General features: G+C 39.9%; 1 protein-coding gene across 1 annotated transcript in view; it reads right to left on the bottom strand.

Moving 5' to 3' along the window:
* The window catches only part of SNX6 (sorting nexin 6), a 47663-nt gene that overhangs the window by 1228 nt on the left and 27528 nt on the right, over window positions 1-18907 (bottom strand). The window contains exons 5-13 of the mRNA XM_089680227.1: window positions 18580-18701; window positions 17477-17600; window positions 15388-15483; window positions 12911-13016; window positions 9394-9469; window positions 5535-5574; window positions 3797-3883; window positions 3554-3713; window positions 1459-1544 (exon numbers count right to left, since the gene is read on the bottom strand). Of these exons, the coding sequence (XP_089536353.1) occupies window positions 1459-1544; window positions 3554-3713; window positions 3797-3883; window positions 5535-5574; window positions 9394-9469; window positions 12911-13016; window positions 15388-15483; window positions 17477-17600; window positions 18580-18701 (897 nt within the window). The remainder of the gene's footprint in view (window positions 1-1458; window positions 1545-3553; window positions 3714-3796; window positions 3884-5534; window positions 5575-9393; window positions 9470-12910; window positions 13017-15387; window positions 15484-17476; window positions 17601-18579; window positions 18702-18907) is intronic.

The raw sequence follows: 18907 nt of genomic DNA, 5'->3' as shown, positions 1-18907 counted from the left end.
AAAGATGTTTACTGTGCACCTGCTATTAACAAAAGATGTTTACTGTGCACCCGCTACTAACAAAAGATGTTTACTGTGCACCTATTAACAAAAGATGCTTACTGTGCACCTATTAACAAAAGATGTTTACTGTGCACCCACTATTAACAAAAGATGTTTACTGTGCACCCGCTACTAACAAAAGATGTTTACTGTGCACCTATTAACAAAAGATGCTTACTGTGCACCTATTAACAAAAGATGTTTACTGTGCACCTGCTATTAACAAAAGATGTTTACTGTGCACCTATTAACAAAAGATGTTTACTGTGCACCTACTATTTTGTTTTAAACTACAGTATCAATATATTACAACTTATAACTTCATATATACAAAACCTGTTCAAATAGTGAACTTGGTTTAGAGTTATTTCACTTTAAAGGTCTTCACAGAAGACAAGGGGGCACTCTTTACATATACAGGAAATAAGATTTAACCTCCAAATATGGAAAGGCTTCTTCAGAGTAAGGGCTGTAAAATGTTCTAGCAAGCTCAGTAGATTGTTTAAAAAAAGGCTTGGATTCTTTCCTAGATAAACAAAATAAACTGCAGTATTCAAGGAGGATGGTCACTGCTCGTACCCACCCTGAAAATCTGATGTATTGAGAATGGCCTCAGCCGCCACTCCGGCCTCGCCCTCTGACGTGTTTCGCCTTGCCCACAGGGGCTGGATCACAGCGGTGCCTCTGGTGGGCGGGGTGAAACGCATCAGAGACGCCCTCTTATGCATTTCACCCCGCCCACCAGAGGCACCGCTGTGATCAAGCCCTAGTGGGTAAGGTGAAACCCGTCAGAGGGCGTGGCCGGAGTGGCGGCTGAGGCCATTCTCAATACATCTAACTCTCAGGGTGGGTACGAGCAGCGTCTGTCCTTCTTAAATATTGGCGCTACTGGAACCGCTTTAGGATGCTGCTCGCTCTCTCTCATGCTGGCGGAGTCATTTCCTTCCTTCGGTCCAGCTAGGAGCGGCGCCGTAAGCCTATTTTCATGACTTTACCTATAAATATTAGTATCCAGTTATATTTTGTAAAGTTGATCCAGGGTATATCTGATATATAGCCTCTTGGTGGATCAGGAAAGAGTTTTTTCCCCTGCATCAGCAAATTGAATCATGCTTTATTGGGGTTTTTTTTGCCCTCCTCTGGATCAACTGTGGGTATAGGATTGTGTATTTAAACAATTGAATATACCTTTTTTTCCTTCTTCTATTGGTTGAACTGGATGGACTTTTGTCTTTTTTTTTTTTTAACCAGACTAACTATGTATACATGCTCATTAGTAAGCAAAATGACAGCTTTGTAACACTGCATTATTTCTCGCCTTGGTAGGGTTCCTGTATTGTTACCAAATAAACAGCTCTTTTGGGGTTATAACAGCTTTAAGAAGTAAAACGGACAAACTTTTATAATAAAATGTACCTTGGCATGCTTTAGTTCCAGTTCAGCCAGCTCTACTAGATTTTTACGGAAAGCAGCCACTCTTCTGGTTTTGAAATCATTCAGTTCTTAAACAGAAAAAGAAAAAAAAAAAAAAAAAAAAGAGATCAAGCTTATTTTAAAAAGTATATTAACCCCTGCTCTGCGGCCATCCAGCCCACCCAGCTCTCACACCTTTACAGGTTAAATTTAGGGGGGCCAGGGGTCTGGGTCATCAATTTACTCGATTTAGCATGTTATGTCTAGGTGTTGGCCCTGGTCAAACTAGGCAGCCCCCTAGTCTATACACATACTCCATTATGGTTCAATCACCAATTACCTGAATTGCTGCAAATTCCGGACCCTATTCTGTGGGCATCCAACGGAATTCTCTATTTATACCAGCTGTTTCATACCTTGGGGTTAAAAACCTTTGTTGAATTGAAATCCGAATTCTCTCTAATTACATGCTCTCACTATATACAATTGCGGCATGCTTTCCAGGCTCAATTTTCTAACCTAACCCTCCCATGGCTTCCCTACCCCTATTAGATATAATCATGGGCTCGGTCCCTACTAAAATTGATCTCTACTATATGCAATACTTTGCTAACACCCAGTGCCACAAAACCAGCCCAAAGACTTAAAAATAAATGGTTACGGGACATGGGGGATATTGCGGATGATGACTGGGAAGAGATACTCGATAATTACAAACTAGTCTCCCCCAAGGTTTCTGACTGCTTAACTCAGCAGTATGTATTGCATAGGGCATATTAGAGCCTGGTCCGTATATCCCGTTATAAGCCTACTCACAGCCCATTATGTTTCCTATGTATGTCTCACACGTGTACATTCTACCATCTCCTCTGGTCCTGCCCTGTTGTGCAAACTTACTGGAATCAGATTGACCACTTTCTACATGACCATATAGGATCCCCCCTGACACTGGACCCAAAAGTATGTTTACCAGGTCTCCTTCCAGATCCAGACAACTCACTACCCAAGTTTCTTCACGAAACATTATTCTCAGCTCGTAAGGCTCAAGTCTGGATGCAGACAACACCCCCCACGTTAGACTCCTGGAAGCGTGAGGTGAACCCCACCCTCCCCTATAAGAAACTTATATACCAACATAAAGGCTGTCCAGCTAAGTACAATAAAGTATGGGATAGATGGCTTGAAATACCAGATACCTGTGATTAATTGGCCCCCTTCTTTTTTTTTTCTAAAAGTTATTGTCCTGTACTGGTTAATCACATATATTGTACTACCTACGATTCTTGTTCCTGCAAATTCCTCAACCTATTTTCATACTAGAGTATATAATAGTTACTAAGGATGCTGATCACCTGTGCCTTAGTTGGAGATACCCTACAGTTTTGTATACTTGGCCTAATTGTTTCCCCTGTCTTGTGTAATGATTTTATGATGTACATAGCGATCATTTTTTTTTGAATAAAGAAGTTGTTGAAGTGAAAAAAATATATTAACCGCTTCCCGATTGCCCTAAAGCTGTAAATTTCATTTGGGTGCAGCGTTGCATGATCAAGTTATTGTCAGTTAAGGTAACGCAGCGCTGTAACGCAAAAGATGGCCTGGTCAGGAAGGGGGGTAAATCATCAGGAGGGCAAGTGGTTAATCCCAACAATGAACTTCTCTTTTATGCTTTGTAAACATACCATTAAAGTGGCATTAACAGCTTTTTTTCATATAACAAATAATAATTATAATGTGTTCCACATACGTGCACATAAATGGGTTACAAATTCTAAATATATGAATTTTGGAGCTTTACTGTAGCAATAAAACAAATACACAAGTTTTTTTTTTTATTACTAACAGTAACAGAGCGGTTACGACAGTATGTAATTTTTTATGTTATAAATGAGGATTTTTAAATCTATGTATTTACTTATGTGCCCCCATGTTTCATATAAGTAAATACATAGATTTAAAAATCCTCATTTAGAACATAAAAAATTACATACTGTCACATCTATCCCTATCTCTTTCAGCATTACAATTAGGGAAGCTTGGTATTCTAAACAAATCAAAAAAAAAAAGAAAAAAAAGAAATCAGTGTAATCCTATGTACCTTGTTTTGCAGATTCAGATATTTTTTCAAACTTCTGACAGCAAAGCTGCTGAGTGGTTTCCGCTGATAACACATCCTTGTTTTTAGCCCTGGCTTTATCTAATGCTTTATTGGCATTTTCATAATCTACCAAAGAGCGAGATCTTCTGTAGAGGAGATCCTACAAACAAAAAAACAGCCCATCATTTAAATGTGATGCCTGTTACAATGTACAGTTCCTGGGATGATGCACCATAGAGTTACCTTAGCAGCTTGTGATTCTCTTAAATAATATTTAAGGAGGTCTGAAAGCTTCAGGTCTTCATCTGCTGATACTCGGGCTTCAATTTTCTAAAGAATACAAAAATGTGTTTTATTAAAAGAATAAAGTACGTGTGATAAACTACACTTCCAGTTCTGGTTTTGACTAGACTTATCTTCATCCCAACAAATCCTTCTCCTGCTAGTTAGGATCCAGCATTCCTTTCTAGATCATATCAGTTTAACCTAAAGATCTGAAGGTCCTACCAACTACATTACTTTCTTAAATCCTGAAAAGTGACAAGTACAGAATACCCACAAGACTTTTCTCAACATACTATAAAAAAAAAACCCCAGAGGTGAATAATGCCACTAAAAGAAAGCACTATCTGTCTCAAAAAAATGATAATTTCATTTGGGAACAGTGTTGCATGATGGCGCAATTGTCATTTAAAATGTGAAAATGCAGAAAGATGAAAATTGGCCTGGGCAGGAAAGGGGCGAAAGTAACCAGTAGGCAAGCGATTAAAAAAAAAAAAAAATAAAACTTGTCGCCTAACTTTTCTAGCTGGCTCCTAGATTCAAAGCAAATGTGTCAAACCCTGCTCTAACCCTTCCCTCCTGCTCGTTTTCCCCCTCTTTCCCTTCTACGCTCCTAATCATTTTCTCTTCTTTTTTTCCTCATTAACAAACTTTGAAAAATGCTCCTGGGAAGACATCAGTTTAATAAAACTCTAACCTTTAGTCACTTCCAGTTAACACTCGCAACCTAGGTGTAAACTTCTGAGGCACTTCTTTTTATTATTATTATTAGGTATATATTTCTTAATATGTAAATCAAAACAAATATCATTATAGTGCAAAAATTATAAAACCTAAAAGTCCAGTGAAGAATGTTCAAGGGCGAGAACCATATACAGTCCCCTTAGAAAGTGAACAATCCAAAACCATTATCTTATTATCAGCAGTGACACCAAACACCACCTTCAGGGACTTACCAGACACACTTCCCCCTTATTCAGTGTGTCTGGTAAGTCTGCATCTTGCTTTCATGGTAGTGTTAGGCATCACTGGTGATAAGAAGATAACAGTTTTGGATCGTTCACTTTCTAAAGGGACTGCTATAAAGTTCATACCCTTGGTCATTTTTCACCTGGATGTTTTCTTCACTGGACTTTTAGGTTTTATAATTTAGCCATGAGACTGCTGCTGGGTGCCACCAACTTGGATGTGATGTTGGAATCCAAGCAGATTCACACCAAGTGGTATTCTATAGTATTCTCCTTTGCATCTCCTCCTGCGGCTACATAAAAGATTATGTAGGAAAGGGAGGGCCAGCGCAGACAGTAAAAAGAAACTTCCAGAGGAGGAGAGGGCTATGACGTGTAAGGAGGAAGGAGGCTGTGCTAGGGATCTTCTATCAAATTCAGAGGCACATTGCAAAAACATACATAATTTATGGAATGGAAAACACTGGCATTAAGCATTTAAAATACTTTGTGCTTTTATCTGAGCTACAGAGGACTAATTGGATGGAATAGGCTTTCGAGAGCAAAGGGTAAGTTGTTGAGTCTGTATTATCTAGCAAACACCAAAGTATTAACTATGAGTGGACTGACCCTTTAATGTTTAGGATTTAGGAGCTCTTGAAACAAAACCACCATATTAGGATTTTTGTGCACAAATGCATTCAGCTACTCTTGTGCAAACCAACCAAAAAGTAATGGTGAATAATACTTACACGAGTTTTATCAAACAATTCAGACACTCTTAAGAAAAACCTGTATATGGAGAAAAAAAAAAAAAAAAGTTACTTTGCAGTACAAAGCTTTTCAATAGCAATTATACAGACTGATATAGTTGAAAACCCAAGAAAGAAAAATGGTATTACCACACACTTCTCATCATGAAGTGGAGCACCAGATTAGACACCAAATGTACAGTTAATTACACATTATTTTAACTGCTAATGAAATTGTAATTCTGCGCAGCTAACCACATCACTTAACGCAGATTCTGACATTTGATGGGTGGAGCTTAGTACCTAAAGAGGGCAGCGTGTCAAGCTGAACTACAGGCAAGTCACTAAATACATAGATGAAATGCATACACTGGGGCTGTTTACCTACGAATTTGTATTTGTATTTCTTCCCATCCAATCCTGATATTAACAGTTTTCTCACACAACACAGACTATCAGATATGGGAAATGACCTGATCATTCTGTGCTGCATTTAAGTAGCAATTTGGGGTCTTATCCCTTCCATATCCTGTGACCGGATGATGACATGAGAAGCAGCATTATGATGAGCTAGTTTCTATGTCACTGTTCTTTTCTTCTTGCACAACTGAATGACTCCTTGCGCTGATTTATCCCTGCCCTAGTCTGAGCGCTGCTGTACAGTAATCTGGAAACAACTAATACAAAAGGCAAACTCTGGTAGATTTAAGGCTATGTTAACATCTGTGTGGGTGGTGCAGCTGTGGATCTGCATAAAAATCCATGCAGCCGCACCACCCGCACAAAGAAATGCAAACCCACAGGCAGGTGCCATTAGTTCTAATGGCACGCCGCCCGCTCTGGAAAAACGCAACCGTACTGGGAAGAAAGGTTCCCGTGTGGGCTGCGTTTTCAGAAGAAGTGCAGGGACGTCTTCTCTGCGTGTCATGGGGCACAGGAGTCCATTCAAATGAATGGGCTCTCATGCCCGCGCAAATTGCGGCCCGCATGGCTGCATAAATGTGAACCAGGGCTAAAGGATTTATAAATGAATACAGAATTGCATTAGTTTGCTCATTTTATATCCATTCAGCTGTTCCACTTGCAGGAAGTTGAGGCCCTGGACCAACTTAAAACTAGGTACTTGCAGGCATTTTTTTGGGGTGCAAATAAGTTTACTTTAAAGCCTAGGTGCAGGAAGAATAAAAAATGAAAGCTGTGATAATGGAGGAGAGATGGATAACTGATAATTCCACCAGCCCCATTCATAGATCACAGTTGTAGTACAGCTTCTGTGATTGTATAACCTAAAAGGAATGTTTCCTAAAAGTCACAAGGGGAGACTGTTCCTTAGACTTTCTCCATGGAGGAAAATGGGTGTTCTCACCACTAGTAGCATCCCTGATACGATTATTGAGAGCTGGTCTCACAGTCCAGCACTTTGGTTCTATACGCACATGTACCAACATAGGAAACATTCAGTAAATTAGAGGAGAGGCTTCCAGAAAACCATCACAACTGAAATTTAAAGCTGCATACGTTCAATAAGCAAGGGGTACACTGCAACAGTTGTTAAATCTCTTAATGGATTTTGACCAGACATGTTTTGAAAGAATAAAGTGAACGGTAGGACCTTTTAGAGAGAACAAAGTTAAAAAAAATTGCTTCAAACTGCTTATCGGCTGGGGGTCCTTGAAGACAGGCACATCCTCTACTGGAACAGTAAGCACCTTGTTAAGGCAGGACACAGCCAGATCCAAAGTGGGAATGGACCACTTTTGTACAAAAGCCTCACCAAATGTATACAAGGCTAACAGGCACTTGGGGGGGAGTAAATAACTTTTCAGCAGGTCTTCAATAAAATAGATGGAAAAGCAGATGCAAAAGGGAAAGACTTTGGCCTTGGGAGTTTTTAACAATTCAAAGTTGAAGGCCACACTGGTAGCAGGCCCACTGCGTCAATAAGAGTCCAACATTTCTCATTTAATTTGGGAGCAACTAACCATAAACTTCAGTCAAGCACTGGATCGACTCAAAACCTGACAGCTTTGTGAGCAAAGGTTCAAAAGCTGCAAAGGCCAATGATACTTTGAACCTGCACAACAAGGCATGGGAGCGCGCTTTTGACCTCAGTGACTAAAGTCGCCAAATAAGTGGGGGATTTGCAACATGAAGTCTTGGATGTAGTACAGATCATGGCCAAAAGAACAGAGGATGGAGTCACATCCAACAGAGTTACAGGAGGACTCTGAAGATGGAATAGGTTCCAACATCAGAGGGCAACATGACTCCAGGCTGTAGATGTCAGCATTATCACTTGGTGCAAACAGCCCAAGAACCGTTAGTAGAAAGTGAACTGGGGGAAACCAGGACAGCAGGACTGTCTCCTCTGTATCTAGAATCAGACATGATGCAACCGCAACAACAAAGACTAATAAGGTCTCGGGCACTCCCAAAACCCAGACAGCTTGTAGCAGGTGAGGGTCAGATGACCGGAGATGATGAAAGTTATGGTAGGTACACAGCATATCTGAATTACACATGGCTCTTGGCTGCAGAAGCAGCAGCGGGGAGATGCCTTTCAATGCTGTATGGTGGGAAAGAGTGCAGTGTGCATATGTGTGTCAATTAGTGGTGCACCGAAATGAAAATTCTGGTACCGAAACCGAAAATTCAAAATGCACTTGTCCAAAAACCCTTGTTTCCAAAAAGCACTTGTTTAAAAATGAATATATATTTTTTGGAAAAAAATACACTGATTAAAAAAAAAACAAAAAAACAATATATACCCCATTTTTTTTTGTAAAATATGAAAGAGGATGCTACGGCGAGTAAATACCCAACATGTCACGTTTTAAAAATTGTGCACGCTCTTGGAATGGCCTGAAATTGCGGTATTTAAAAATCTCCATGGGTGATGCTTTCAAAATTTCTACAGGTTAGCAGTGTAAAGTTACAGAGGAGCTCTAGTGCGAGAATTATTGCTCTTGATCTGACGTTTGTGGCGATACCTCACATGTGTGGTTTGAACACAGTTTACATATGTGGGCATGGCCTACGTATGTGTTCACCACTATGTGCGAGCACGGGGTGGGGGGGGGGCACTTTAAACTTTTTTTAAAAAATGTATTTGTTTTTATTTTTTTGCACTGTTCCTTTAAAAAAAATTTTAATCACTTTTATTCTCATCACAAGAAATGCATCCCTTGTGATAGAAATAATTAGTGACAAGTCCTCTTTATGGAGAGCTATGGGGTCAATAAGACCCCACATCTCTCCTCTGCAATGTAAAGCACTGGATCAAAAAAAAAGTCCTCCAAGGGCATAGAGAGGTGTGGCTGCCATCTATCCTTCACACATCTCTATGCCCAGCGCCGGGATCGATGGTTTCTCAGGTAAGACTGAACTACCGAGTGGCGGCAGCGGACGGGCGGCGTCGAGGGGCAGAGTTTTTTCAGCACCTGTGCTGAAAGGAGTGTTTTCGGCCAAAACGTTTCGGCGACCGAAATGTCGGTGCATCCCTAGTGTCAATCCACCCAGAGGATAACTTCAGCACTCCGTCCTACAACATTGCTCTTTTCCACAGCATAATCCAGTGGTAATGGGGAATAAAGGCACCCAGTGACCTATGCAAATAAAATAGCTTCCCATGCTCAAACCTACCAAAGTATTTTGTGGGAGGAAATCCATACAAAAGGGAGAAGAACATTACAACTCCCTCAAGCAGTGCCCCAAATAAGCCAGTTGCCAATGTGGAAGGTTGTTTCAAAGGTGAAAATGGATGCAGAGGTTATACAACTTGTTTTAGGATTTCCACTTTGTTGTCATCTAGTTTTTCTTATGGTAACATATGTAAACCAAGTACACAATTATCTCTTACTTGCATATGTCAGTATTGTCCTGTGTTCCCAATGTGTACATTGAAGATCCTATTCTGTTATAGTCATCTGCAACACCTATAACAACGAGGGGATATAAAAGCATCAGAGCCGTATCAGATCAGCTTGTGTAAGGTCATTGTACAGTTCTTCACTCCAGTACAGTCAGGGCTCATTCAATGGTGAAAACTTTAAAAAAGGGGGGCCCCGGTTAGATCATACCATTCCTTTAAAATACATAAATAAATACTACAAATCAAAAACTGGATTAGAGGCACTCACGGGTCCTGCAGAGGAGGTAGATCAAAAACAGCAGTGTTTTTATGGTCAACATTTGGATGAAGCTCGGTCTATCTTTCTCAAGTTGACAATAAAAACACTGCTGTTTGTGATTTACCTCCTCTGCAAGACCCTGCAAAACCAGTTTTGGATTTATAGGGATTTCTTTGTGGGTGAGCACCTGGGCATTTACTTCAAACAGAGTTACCCTATTTAAGTACTATGGGTATATCCACACCATATGCGGTGAGACTGCGTTGGGCAACTACTCCGGCGTAGTCCCACTGCATGACAAGGCAAAATGCCTGGTCTCCGGTGTGCCCAGCTCACACCATGGTGTTGGCGTGGTGTGCGCTGAAAAAAAAAGAAACTACTGCATGCAGTACATTTGTCCAGAGCAGTGCGAGGAAATCCACTGCTTTGCACTACGTGGCCGCCAACTGAACTTAATGAAATATCCTTTTAAAATTATAATATAATTAATTTAAAAAGTGAAAAGAGCGATGGATCAAGATTGGCACTGCAGGGATCCTAACAGACTACAACACAGTGGCTGGTGTGAATTTGCTCGTAGACATTTATAAAGCTCAGCTTTACAACTCTGAAGCAAGTGAATCCCTACTCATGGAATGGGGGTAGGTTGTGCAAGGAAGGGGAAACCTATCCGATGACTGAGAGGTCACATGACAGGCACCTCCCCTCCTAAAGCAGAGTGTGCTGAACATACCGAAAGCAAACTTCCACACTGTGCTCTGCATTGTAATGGTTAAACAAAATGCAGGCATGCATAGTATTCAATAACCACTCCAATGTCCCGTGGAAAGATTTATCTGCTCTGTTATAGAGACCCAAGCATTTTTTACCCAATATTCTTCCATCAACAAGTGCAGCTATAATATTGCACTCACGTGATGGTCAAAAGAACAGTTTTGGATTAAAAAACAGACCTGTCTGCTCTCCTCCACAAAAGTTGCATGTGCAGTACTGAAGGAAGCCGGCTGATCTGATGAACCTTCTCTGTGACCTCTGCATGGAAAGGAGATCCTCATATGGTAGTCACAGAGAAGCCCAAGATACTTACAGTTCAGCCTTAAGAGCAGAGCTAATGTTACCGCTCCCTTCTCTCTACATACCAAGCCCTTACTAGAACTATGCTGTCAAAATATTTAAAAAACTATTACAAAGCAACAAAGTAGCAGAGAGAAGGAAGCGGTAAAGTTAGCTTTTTTCTTCTTTTTTTTTTTTTAAGAAATACTACAGTAAATCCTTGCTTCTCTCCCATCAACATGCAAATTAAATTTTAAAATGTATGAAAACTTTCCCTTTTTTATTTAAGATCTCATTTTAGACCCAGTGACACCATCATTAGATTTCTGTGCTTCTCTATGCAATGCAGGCAGATCATGGCTGATGGAAGGAGGGACTGGCAGAGTATTGTACATGGCTTACTGAAAACATCACCACAGTTGGCCTCAGTACTCCCTATCAGGAGCCCTCAGTCAGGGTACAAGCCCTGGGCTGGGTTTTGAAACCACTATCATAAGCCTTGATGAGTGGATGCCAGTGTGGAGTACTGGGAGTTCCTAGACAGATGCATTTGCATGAAGACTGTGACCAGGTAATGTCCACATGTTATGCTGAGCTTCCATGATTGAAAGAACTGAAATCCAGTGAATGAATGGGGCAGGCCAGAGACAGTCAGGATGGGAAACAAAGACTAGATGATGCTGGAAATCCTCCAGTCCAGAAGTGAGACAAACGCTCTGTAACTTGCAGACGTTAATGGACACGGAGTAGTGCAGTGAAAATCAGAGTACGCAGTTTCAGCACAGCTGAGGAGCTTGCAAGACTGAAGGCAGAGTTGAGGTCTAGCTTTAATGCCATTGTAATTCCCTAAGTAATTATTTTAGTGGTATTGCACTGTGCAATGTCACAGGAGTTAACAAATGTAATTCTTTATGATGGTTACATTTATAGGTTTTTCTTCATGCCTCATTGATGAACTCATTTTATTCACCAAAAGGTAAGGTTTTGGTCATTGAAGTTTTGGTGCTTATTATGCATGTTTTCTTAGCAGATCTTATTTTATATAACAGTCTGTCTTGTCCAGTTAAAGATTTAGCAGTATTAAGGCTGTCAGCATTGTCAAACAACAAAAAAACCTATGTGCTCTATAAATCAACCCTGAGGCAGACCTTATCGCCCTGTTTTCACCTTTACTGGTAGCCATGCACTCAAGCCACAATGCAATGATATCATTGTATCAGCCAGATATTAATGTTCAAGAGGTTGCCCATGTCTACCCAATGTTCATCTGTAAGCATTTTGGACGCTCGTTCAATTTAAATTTGTTATCCACAATAAAAACGGAGAAACAGGCCATACTAAGATCCCTAGAGAAGTTACATGTTATAGTGACGCAACATGTCTGACTAGAGAGTGGTGACGCAATTACGCACGGAGGGCAGCCATCTTTGGACTCCCTATGCAAGCACCCTGTGAGTTATACAGTTCATGCCTGGTGGGTCTATGACCCGATTTTAAGGTGTGAGTAGGTCTTTGGCATTTGTGTATGGTATAATAATCTTTACTCTATTACAATATGGGGGCTTTTTCTCCGATTCCCTGTTTATGAGCCATTGGGAGAGTGGAGGAGTTTTGTAAAGGTGCCTTACCATTGTAATGGTTGATTAACTGTGGGCTGTGTGGAAGCTGATCCTGTGTCCATCCAGAGAGTGAGATTCATCCCACATGGGACTAACTGGTGATTTGTTATGCCTTATGACTCCTTGAGGGTCAAAGATTGGAGGTAAGCGTGCACACTAGACGGTGACAGATGGTTTGATGCACTTGAGCACGTAATAATTTTCACGGTCGAAGATGGAGTCATCACAGTTATACGTTTGGGACTTTGTGCTATATGATTTATGAATATTGTTCATTTATGACCACATGTATTTATATTTGGTTAATATTGGTTTCACTTAAATCACTTATCACTTCTATTTAGTCACATTCTATTGATGGCATGTTTTTGGGATACACATTAGGTGCACCACTGTACATCTATATATTCATTCATATAATTTATGTATTCACCCATTTAATATTGAGTCCTTTATTAATTTTTATGTCAATTATCACATGTTGTTAGCGCTACACCACCTTATCTATTTAGGCCATACTAAAACACCACCTGCCTGATATGAGATATGCCATTGGCACAATAGGGGGGCTTACATTTGTGGGATCTTGTCATTTTGTCTGACTTGGCACTTGAATCCTTCACTCGATTGTGATATTCCACAAGAAACGTCCTCTCATGATCAAAGAAATCATCCACATCCTGGAAAGAGAAAAAGTTTACTAGAAACCACAATTTTTCTTCTAGTTACACTGACATTATAGTACACATAAAATCAAGAAAAATAAGTAAAAAATAAAAAAAGTTTAATATAAATCACAGTATGCAAAGTGAATTCCTGCCTCATAAATTGCGACCACTTCGCTTCACACACCTGTTCACCCCCCATGGACTCAGCAATATTTACATTTCTGCTATGGATCTGTTTATAAGGCAATAACTTTGTCATTACTGAAGATAAAAACGTAACACATATATTGGTTGTTTTTTTTTTTAAGGACAAATTAGGCTTTCTTTTCGTGAATATTGTCTTGCAACAATTTTTTTTTTCCGTAATCCTTAAACAATTAAACATAACAAAACATTTGTTTTTGAGCAGTGTTAGTTTAAAATAAATAGTGTCACTGCACATAAATGTGCAGATTTTATTCTGCATTTTGTCCTGTTTAAAATGACACTAAAATTAGGATTCTGGTACAAAGCATTGCAAAGTTATTTAAAAATGAAATAAAGTGGGTTTTTTTTTTTCAATTTTGCTCTTTTAAAAATGTGAAATTTGTAAATATATGTTAAAGGTGTAAAAAGTATTAACAAAAAAAAAAACAAAAAGGTTTAAATATTATTAGTTAATAAAAGAGAAACTATCAAAAAAATAGCAGCAGGAAAATAACTGAATGGAAAAAGAGGAGAATAAGGAGTTAGAGTAAACTAAGGGTTAATAAGGGGTTAAACAGGAACATTAAAAAAAAAACAAAAAAACAAAAACAACACTCTTTTTACTTGTCAGGTAGCTCTAAAATCTATCCATCCATCCATATCTCTATAATATATACACACACGTGATTTTGCAGTTCCGGGTTGACAGCCGAGGCCTTTTGCGGCCTCGGCTGTCAATCACCAGGTCCCGGCCAGTGATTACTCACCGGCACCCGGTGATTGCCGAGTATTACCAACAATACAGATCTCCCCCCTGTCAGCTCCTGCACACTGCTTTGCATGCCTCTGCATAGTGAAAAGCGCACACACAGCCTCATAGTAAAACACACACAGCACACAGTTAACCCTTTGATCACCCCATGTTAACCCCTTCTTGCCCAGTGCCATTAGTACAGTGTCAGTGCTTTTTATTAGCACTGATCACTGTATTAGTGTCACTGGGGATGTCAGTGACAGCTACTCAGTTCCCCCCAGTGTCAGAATGCAGGCCGCAGTCCCGCTATAAGTCGCTGATCGCCGCCATTACTGGTAAAAAAAAAAAAAAAAAAAATTCCAGAATATATACCGCCATTTGTAAACGCTATAACTTTCATGTAAACCAATTAATTTACATGTATTGGGATTTCTTTATCGCAAAAACATGTAGCAGAAAACATTTTGCCTAAATTTATGACGAAATTCGTTTTTTAAAATTTTTGTATTGGACATGTTTAATAGAAAAAAGTAAAAAATATAAAAACTCTATTTGTGGGAAAAAGGACGTAAATTTCATTTGGGTGCAGCATTGCATGACCGCACAATTGTCAGTTAAAGTAACGTGGCTCCATAACGCAAAAAATGGCCTGGTCAGGAAGGGGGGTAAATCCTCTGGAGGGCAAGTGGTTAACTGACTTCATCTGCAGATCCAAGTTCATGCTTTTGATCTGTAGATGAATAAACAGATACGAAATGAAACATTGTTTCTTTTCAGCAATGTTGTTGATAAACATTGCCAGACTGCTTTTCAGACTGCATTGCCAGACTCTAGCTGTCAGAACTTTCTCTGTGTACTGGGAAATGCCCCTTTGATTGAGCAGAGCTGAGATGCTCAGTACTGGGACAGGAGAGGTCCTGGCAGAAGGACTAGACATGTTACACATGCCCTGTATACAATGATGACTTTTTTTGGGTGTGTCTAACATGGTCAGAGTCTACAACTAGATATCATCCAAGGATTGGCGTCCTGGCAATCCATATGGGACAACCAGATTGAACACTATAACAATGTGCAACTAACAGCACTAGAACTGGAGATTAAGCTTAGACTCAAGAATATATTTGGTATTTTTCAGGGCCGTGCGTGGCCTTTACCATGTCAGTGCTCTGTGACACACAATTTCCTGGTTTTTGCAACTGTACTTGTGCAAAATATTTAATAAAAAGAATTTAAAAAAAAAAAAAAAAAAAAGCTTAAGACTTTCCACTTCTCCCTTTTAAACAGGAAAAAATTTAGATAATACGGTAATGGAGGACATTTTAATCTCTCCAAATCCTGTCTCATTTAGCGATGATCTATCAAGGTGCATGTGACATGGTAGCTGAACAGACAAATCACATGTCCCAAATATATTTACACACTGTACATTTTTCTTCTTACCTTTGTGCCGGACACAATGACACCGTCAGCTGTCTTTACGACACTTTTAAAGAAATCTTCTAATTTTTCTTTCTTGTTTTTTCCTCTCACGCTTAACTAGAAAATAAGGGCAGTTTGGAAAATGCTTTTCTATTAATAGTGCAGAAATAATACTTCCATCATTTAAACCACTGAAATCAACGATTCCATTCGCATTAGCTCAGACACGGATTTACTTATGTAATCACGCAAGGAAATATCCAGACAAAGAAGTCATTCATTCTACTATGACAGTCCCCGGATGCAAGGTCCTATACTCCGCAATAAAAAGCAGCTATCCAGGCTGATGATAGCAGGCAGGAACTCTCCTTCAGTTACAAATGTGTACGTGGTTTCATCATACATTAGGCCTGCTTGTTAGAGCTTACAATCTAAAGGGAAAGGGACTCAAAAGTAGTATCTGTGTGGGGCTGAGTTTTTTTTCAAGAAAGTTCAGTTGTTCCCTAGAGGCGGGACAGGCTTCCCTGAAGGGTTTTCAGGGATCCCTAAAAGAAGACAGAGTAGGAAATAACTTTACAGGTTGAGGTAGGGAGTTCAAGAGGATGGGAGAAGCTCTGGGAGACAGGTTTGGGAGAAAAGGATGGTTTGGGTGATATTTTGAGATTAGGTTAGTGACATACAGTCCTTACACATGACCTACAAGTAATATTATGAACTTTATTTGTTGGGCAATTGGAAGCCAGTGGAGAGAGAGGCGTGGCAGACACTGAGTGTTTGGTAAGGTAATAAGTCCACCTTAATACATCATATTATGTATTATATTTGAGATGTCTTCTCTATCCTTCCCAATATCTCAGGTTCCATTTACACACATGGAAATCTATACAGCTTGCTGCATTTTGCAATAACAGAAAGCAGCCAGATAATCATGTTCTATATATACAGTATATACGGATAATCCTCATAGCTGTATGAATAGATAGTGTACATGAATTTATGCTGACAAGGTAAATCAGTGAAACATAAGAAACACCATTTACTTGTGTGAACAGTCTAAAATAATTCTCTTCAAATTTACAAACCAGTATCTTCAGCTTTCAAATAATTTCCAAACGCTCATCCGATGTTTAGAGGTACCTTTAACCGCTTCCCGACCGCTCAATAGCAGAACTACTGCTACAGGGCGGCAGGGCTGTGAAAAATCATGTATATATACGTGATTATGTATTTCCGGGTAGGGGGTGCACACACGCCCTACCAGCGCTGCCACGGCTTCAGCTGTCGATCACCGGGTCCAAGCCGGTGATTCCCCGCCAGCACCCGACGATTGCCGAGTATCACTGACAGGGGAGAGGTCTGTATGTAAACAATACAGATCTCTCCCCTGTCAGCTCCAGCACGTTGCTTGTATTGCTCTGCATAGCAGAGCAATACAAAGCAGCGTGCTTACACAGCAAATCACAGCACACAGTAAACCCTTTGATCACCCCAGATGTTAATCCTTTCCTGCGCAGTGTCCTTAGTACAGTGTCAGTCTTTTTTTTTTTTTTCTTTTTTTTTAGCGCTGATCGCTGTATTGGTGTCACTGGGGATGCCAGTGACAGTTCCCCCCCCAGTGTCAGAATGCCCGCCGCAGTCCCGCAATAAATCTATGATTGCCGTCATTACTAGTAAAAAAATTAATACAAATTCCAGTATATATACCACCATTTATAGATGCTATAACTTTCACATAAGCCAATTAATTTACACGTATTGATATTTATTTTTAGCAAAGATATGTCGCAGAATACATTTTGACCTAAATTTATGACAAAATTTGATTTTTTTTACTGGATATGTTTTATAGCAAAAAATATTGTGTTTTTTTTTCAAAGTTGTTGGTCTTGTTTATAGCGCATTAAAAAAAAAATGCACAGGAGATCAAATACCACGGAAAGAAAGCTCTATTTGGGGGGGGGGGGGACATAAATTTCATTTGGGTGCAGCGTTGCATGACTGCGCAATTGCCAATTAAAGTAACGTAGCACCGTATCCCATAAAATGGCGGGGTGGTGAATCCTCTGGAGGGAAAGTGGTTAATAAGGAAACAAAATAATACTCAACTCACATCCTGATTGTACTCCAGAAAAACATGAAAATTTAAATCTTTTCTAAGGATAGGATGAGCTGCAACACGACAAAGGAAGACTTCATGCATTGCTACCGTTTTCTTGAAAATAGCCAGGTATTCTCTGAAAGTAAAAAGATCATTTCATTAGCAGAATTTATATAGTAAGAGAACAGCCAGAATATTATTCAGCCTTTTCACTTTCACTCAGAAGGAAGAATTGTTTGGCCTGTTAAGCTGGTCATATATTTTACAAATTTTCTTGTACAAGCTTCCTTTAAATTTACCAAAAGCCATATAATAAGAAGTCAAACCTAAAAACTTTCAACTGTATCCAATCAGGTAGGCCCATAGCGGAAGGTAAATCTAAAAGATACTGTACAGAAATTGTACAAGAAAATTGTGAAATGCATGGCCATCCTTAGGGAGTTCCTCAGGTCTGACTGCATGATGATGTAAAAGTGCTTAAGCAGGCCATACGTAATGCGATTTGCTTTCCTGCAGCCTCCGGTTGCAGGAGAGGAAAAAAGAAAAAAAAAAAATCGCTCCATTCAACCAACAACACAGTCAGTGTTGCTGAAGGACTCCCTCCTGTGGAGCTATTGTGTTCTCCCTGCAGGGGGAGCCATCCCCGCCAGGAGAACATAGTGATTACTGATAGTGGCTATAATAGCTGCCAGCAATAATCGCATGAAAAATCCAACACACTTGACTTGGGTAAAATCAGCCTGCCCACAGATGGTTCGAATCCTGGCCAGTCCCTGCTAAACAGGCCAGGACTCAAGCCATTGATGCCGGCTCTAGCAGCTCTATTGTTTCAGAATAGATTGTAATTCAAGTAGAAGGCTTTACCATTAGGGCCTACAGAGAAATGCAACATATGAACAGACCTGAGAAGCCCCCAGACCTTGGAAGAGGACAGAAGCACTGCCAGTTATAGGTCTGAGGTAGGTACAAGGGGGTACAGATAGTATGGAGGCAGTGAACGAGTGCTGGTAGGTTTTGGCTGTTTCAAAGTTTAGTCATCCTTTGAGCAACTCTATCTCACAACATTGTTGAATACATCAGTTCACCAATAACTTAATAATAAATGAAAAACTTACGCTTCAAGCTCTTGTTTCATTTTGGTAAACTCCTCCTTGGTCATGGAACCCTCTCCTTCTCCAAGTTTTTGCAGTTTCTCTCTGGAGGCATCAAAATCTGGTCTGGGTGGTGCAGGGGGAATCTACATATATAAGAAAGTAATTCAGAGTTTTAAATGCATGTTATTTTTTGTTTTTTTGCGACCACACAACAGAGGATTAAGTCTGACATGTTCAGCAGTCTCAAAAATCAACAGAAGCTCTTCCAAAACCACACCTCTTTACATAGCAAATGGTTGAAGCGCAGCCTATACAGGCATGAGGATTAATGCGCTTCAATCACAATAGC

Source organism: Staurois parvus, unplaced genomic scaffold (assembly GCF_062004578.1).
Source record: "Staurois parvus isolate SC_StPar_1 unplaced genomic scaffold, SC_StPar_1.0 ptg000237l, whole genome shotgun sequence".
In the NCBI taxonomy this organism is placed as follows: Eukaryota; Metazoa; Chordata; class Amphibia; order Anura; family Ranidae; genus Staurois; species Staurois parvus.
The sequence above is the reverse complement of the archived record's forward strand: the minus strand, read 5'-3'. Positions and strand labels throughout refer to the sequence as shown.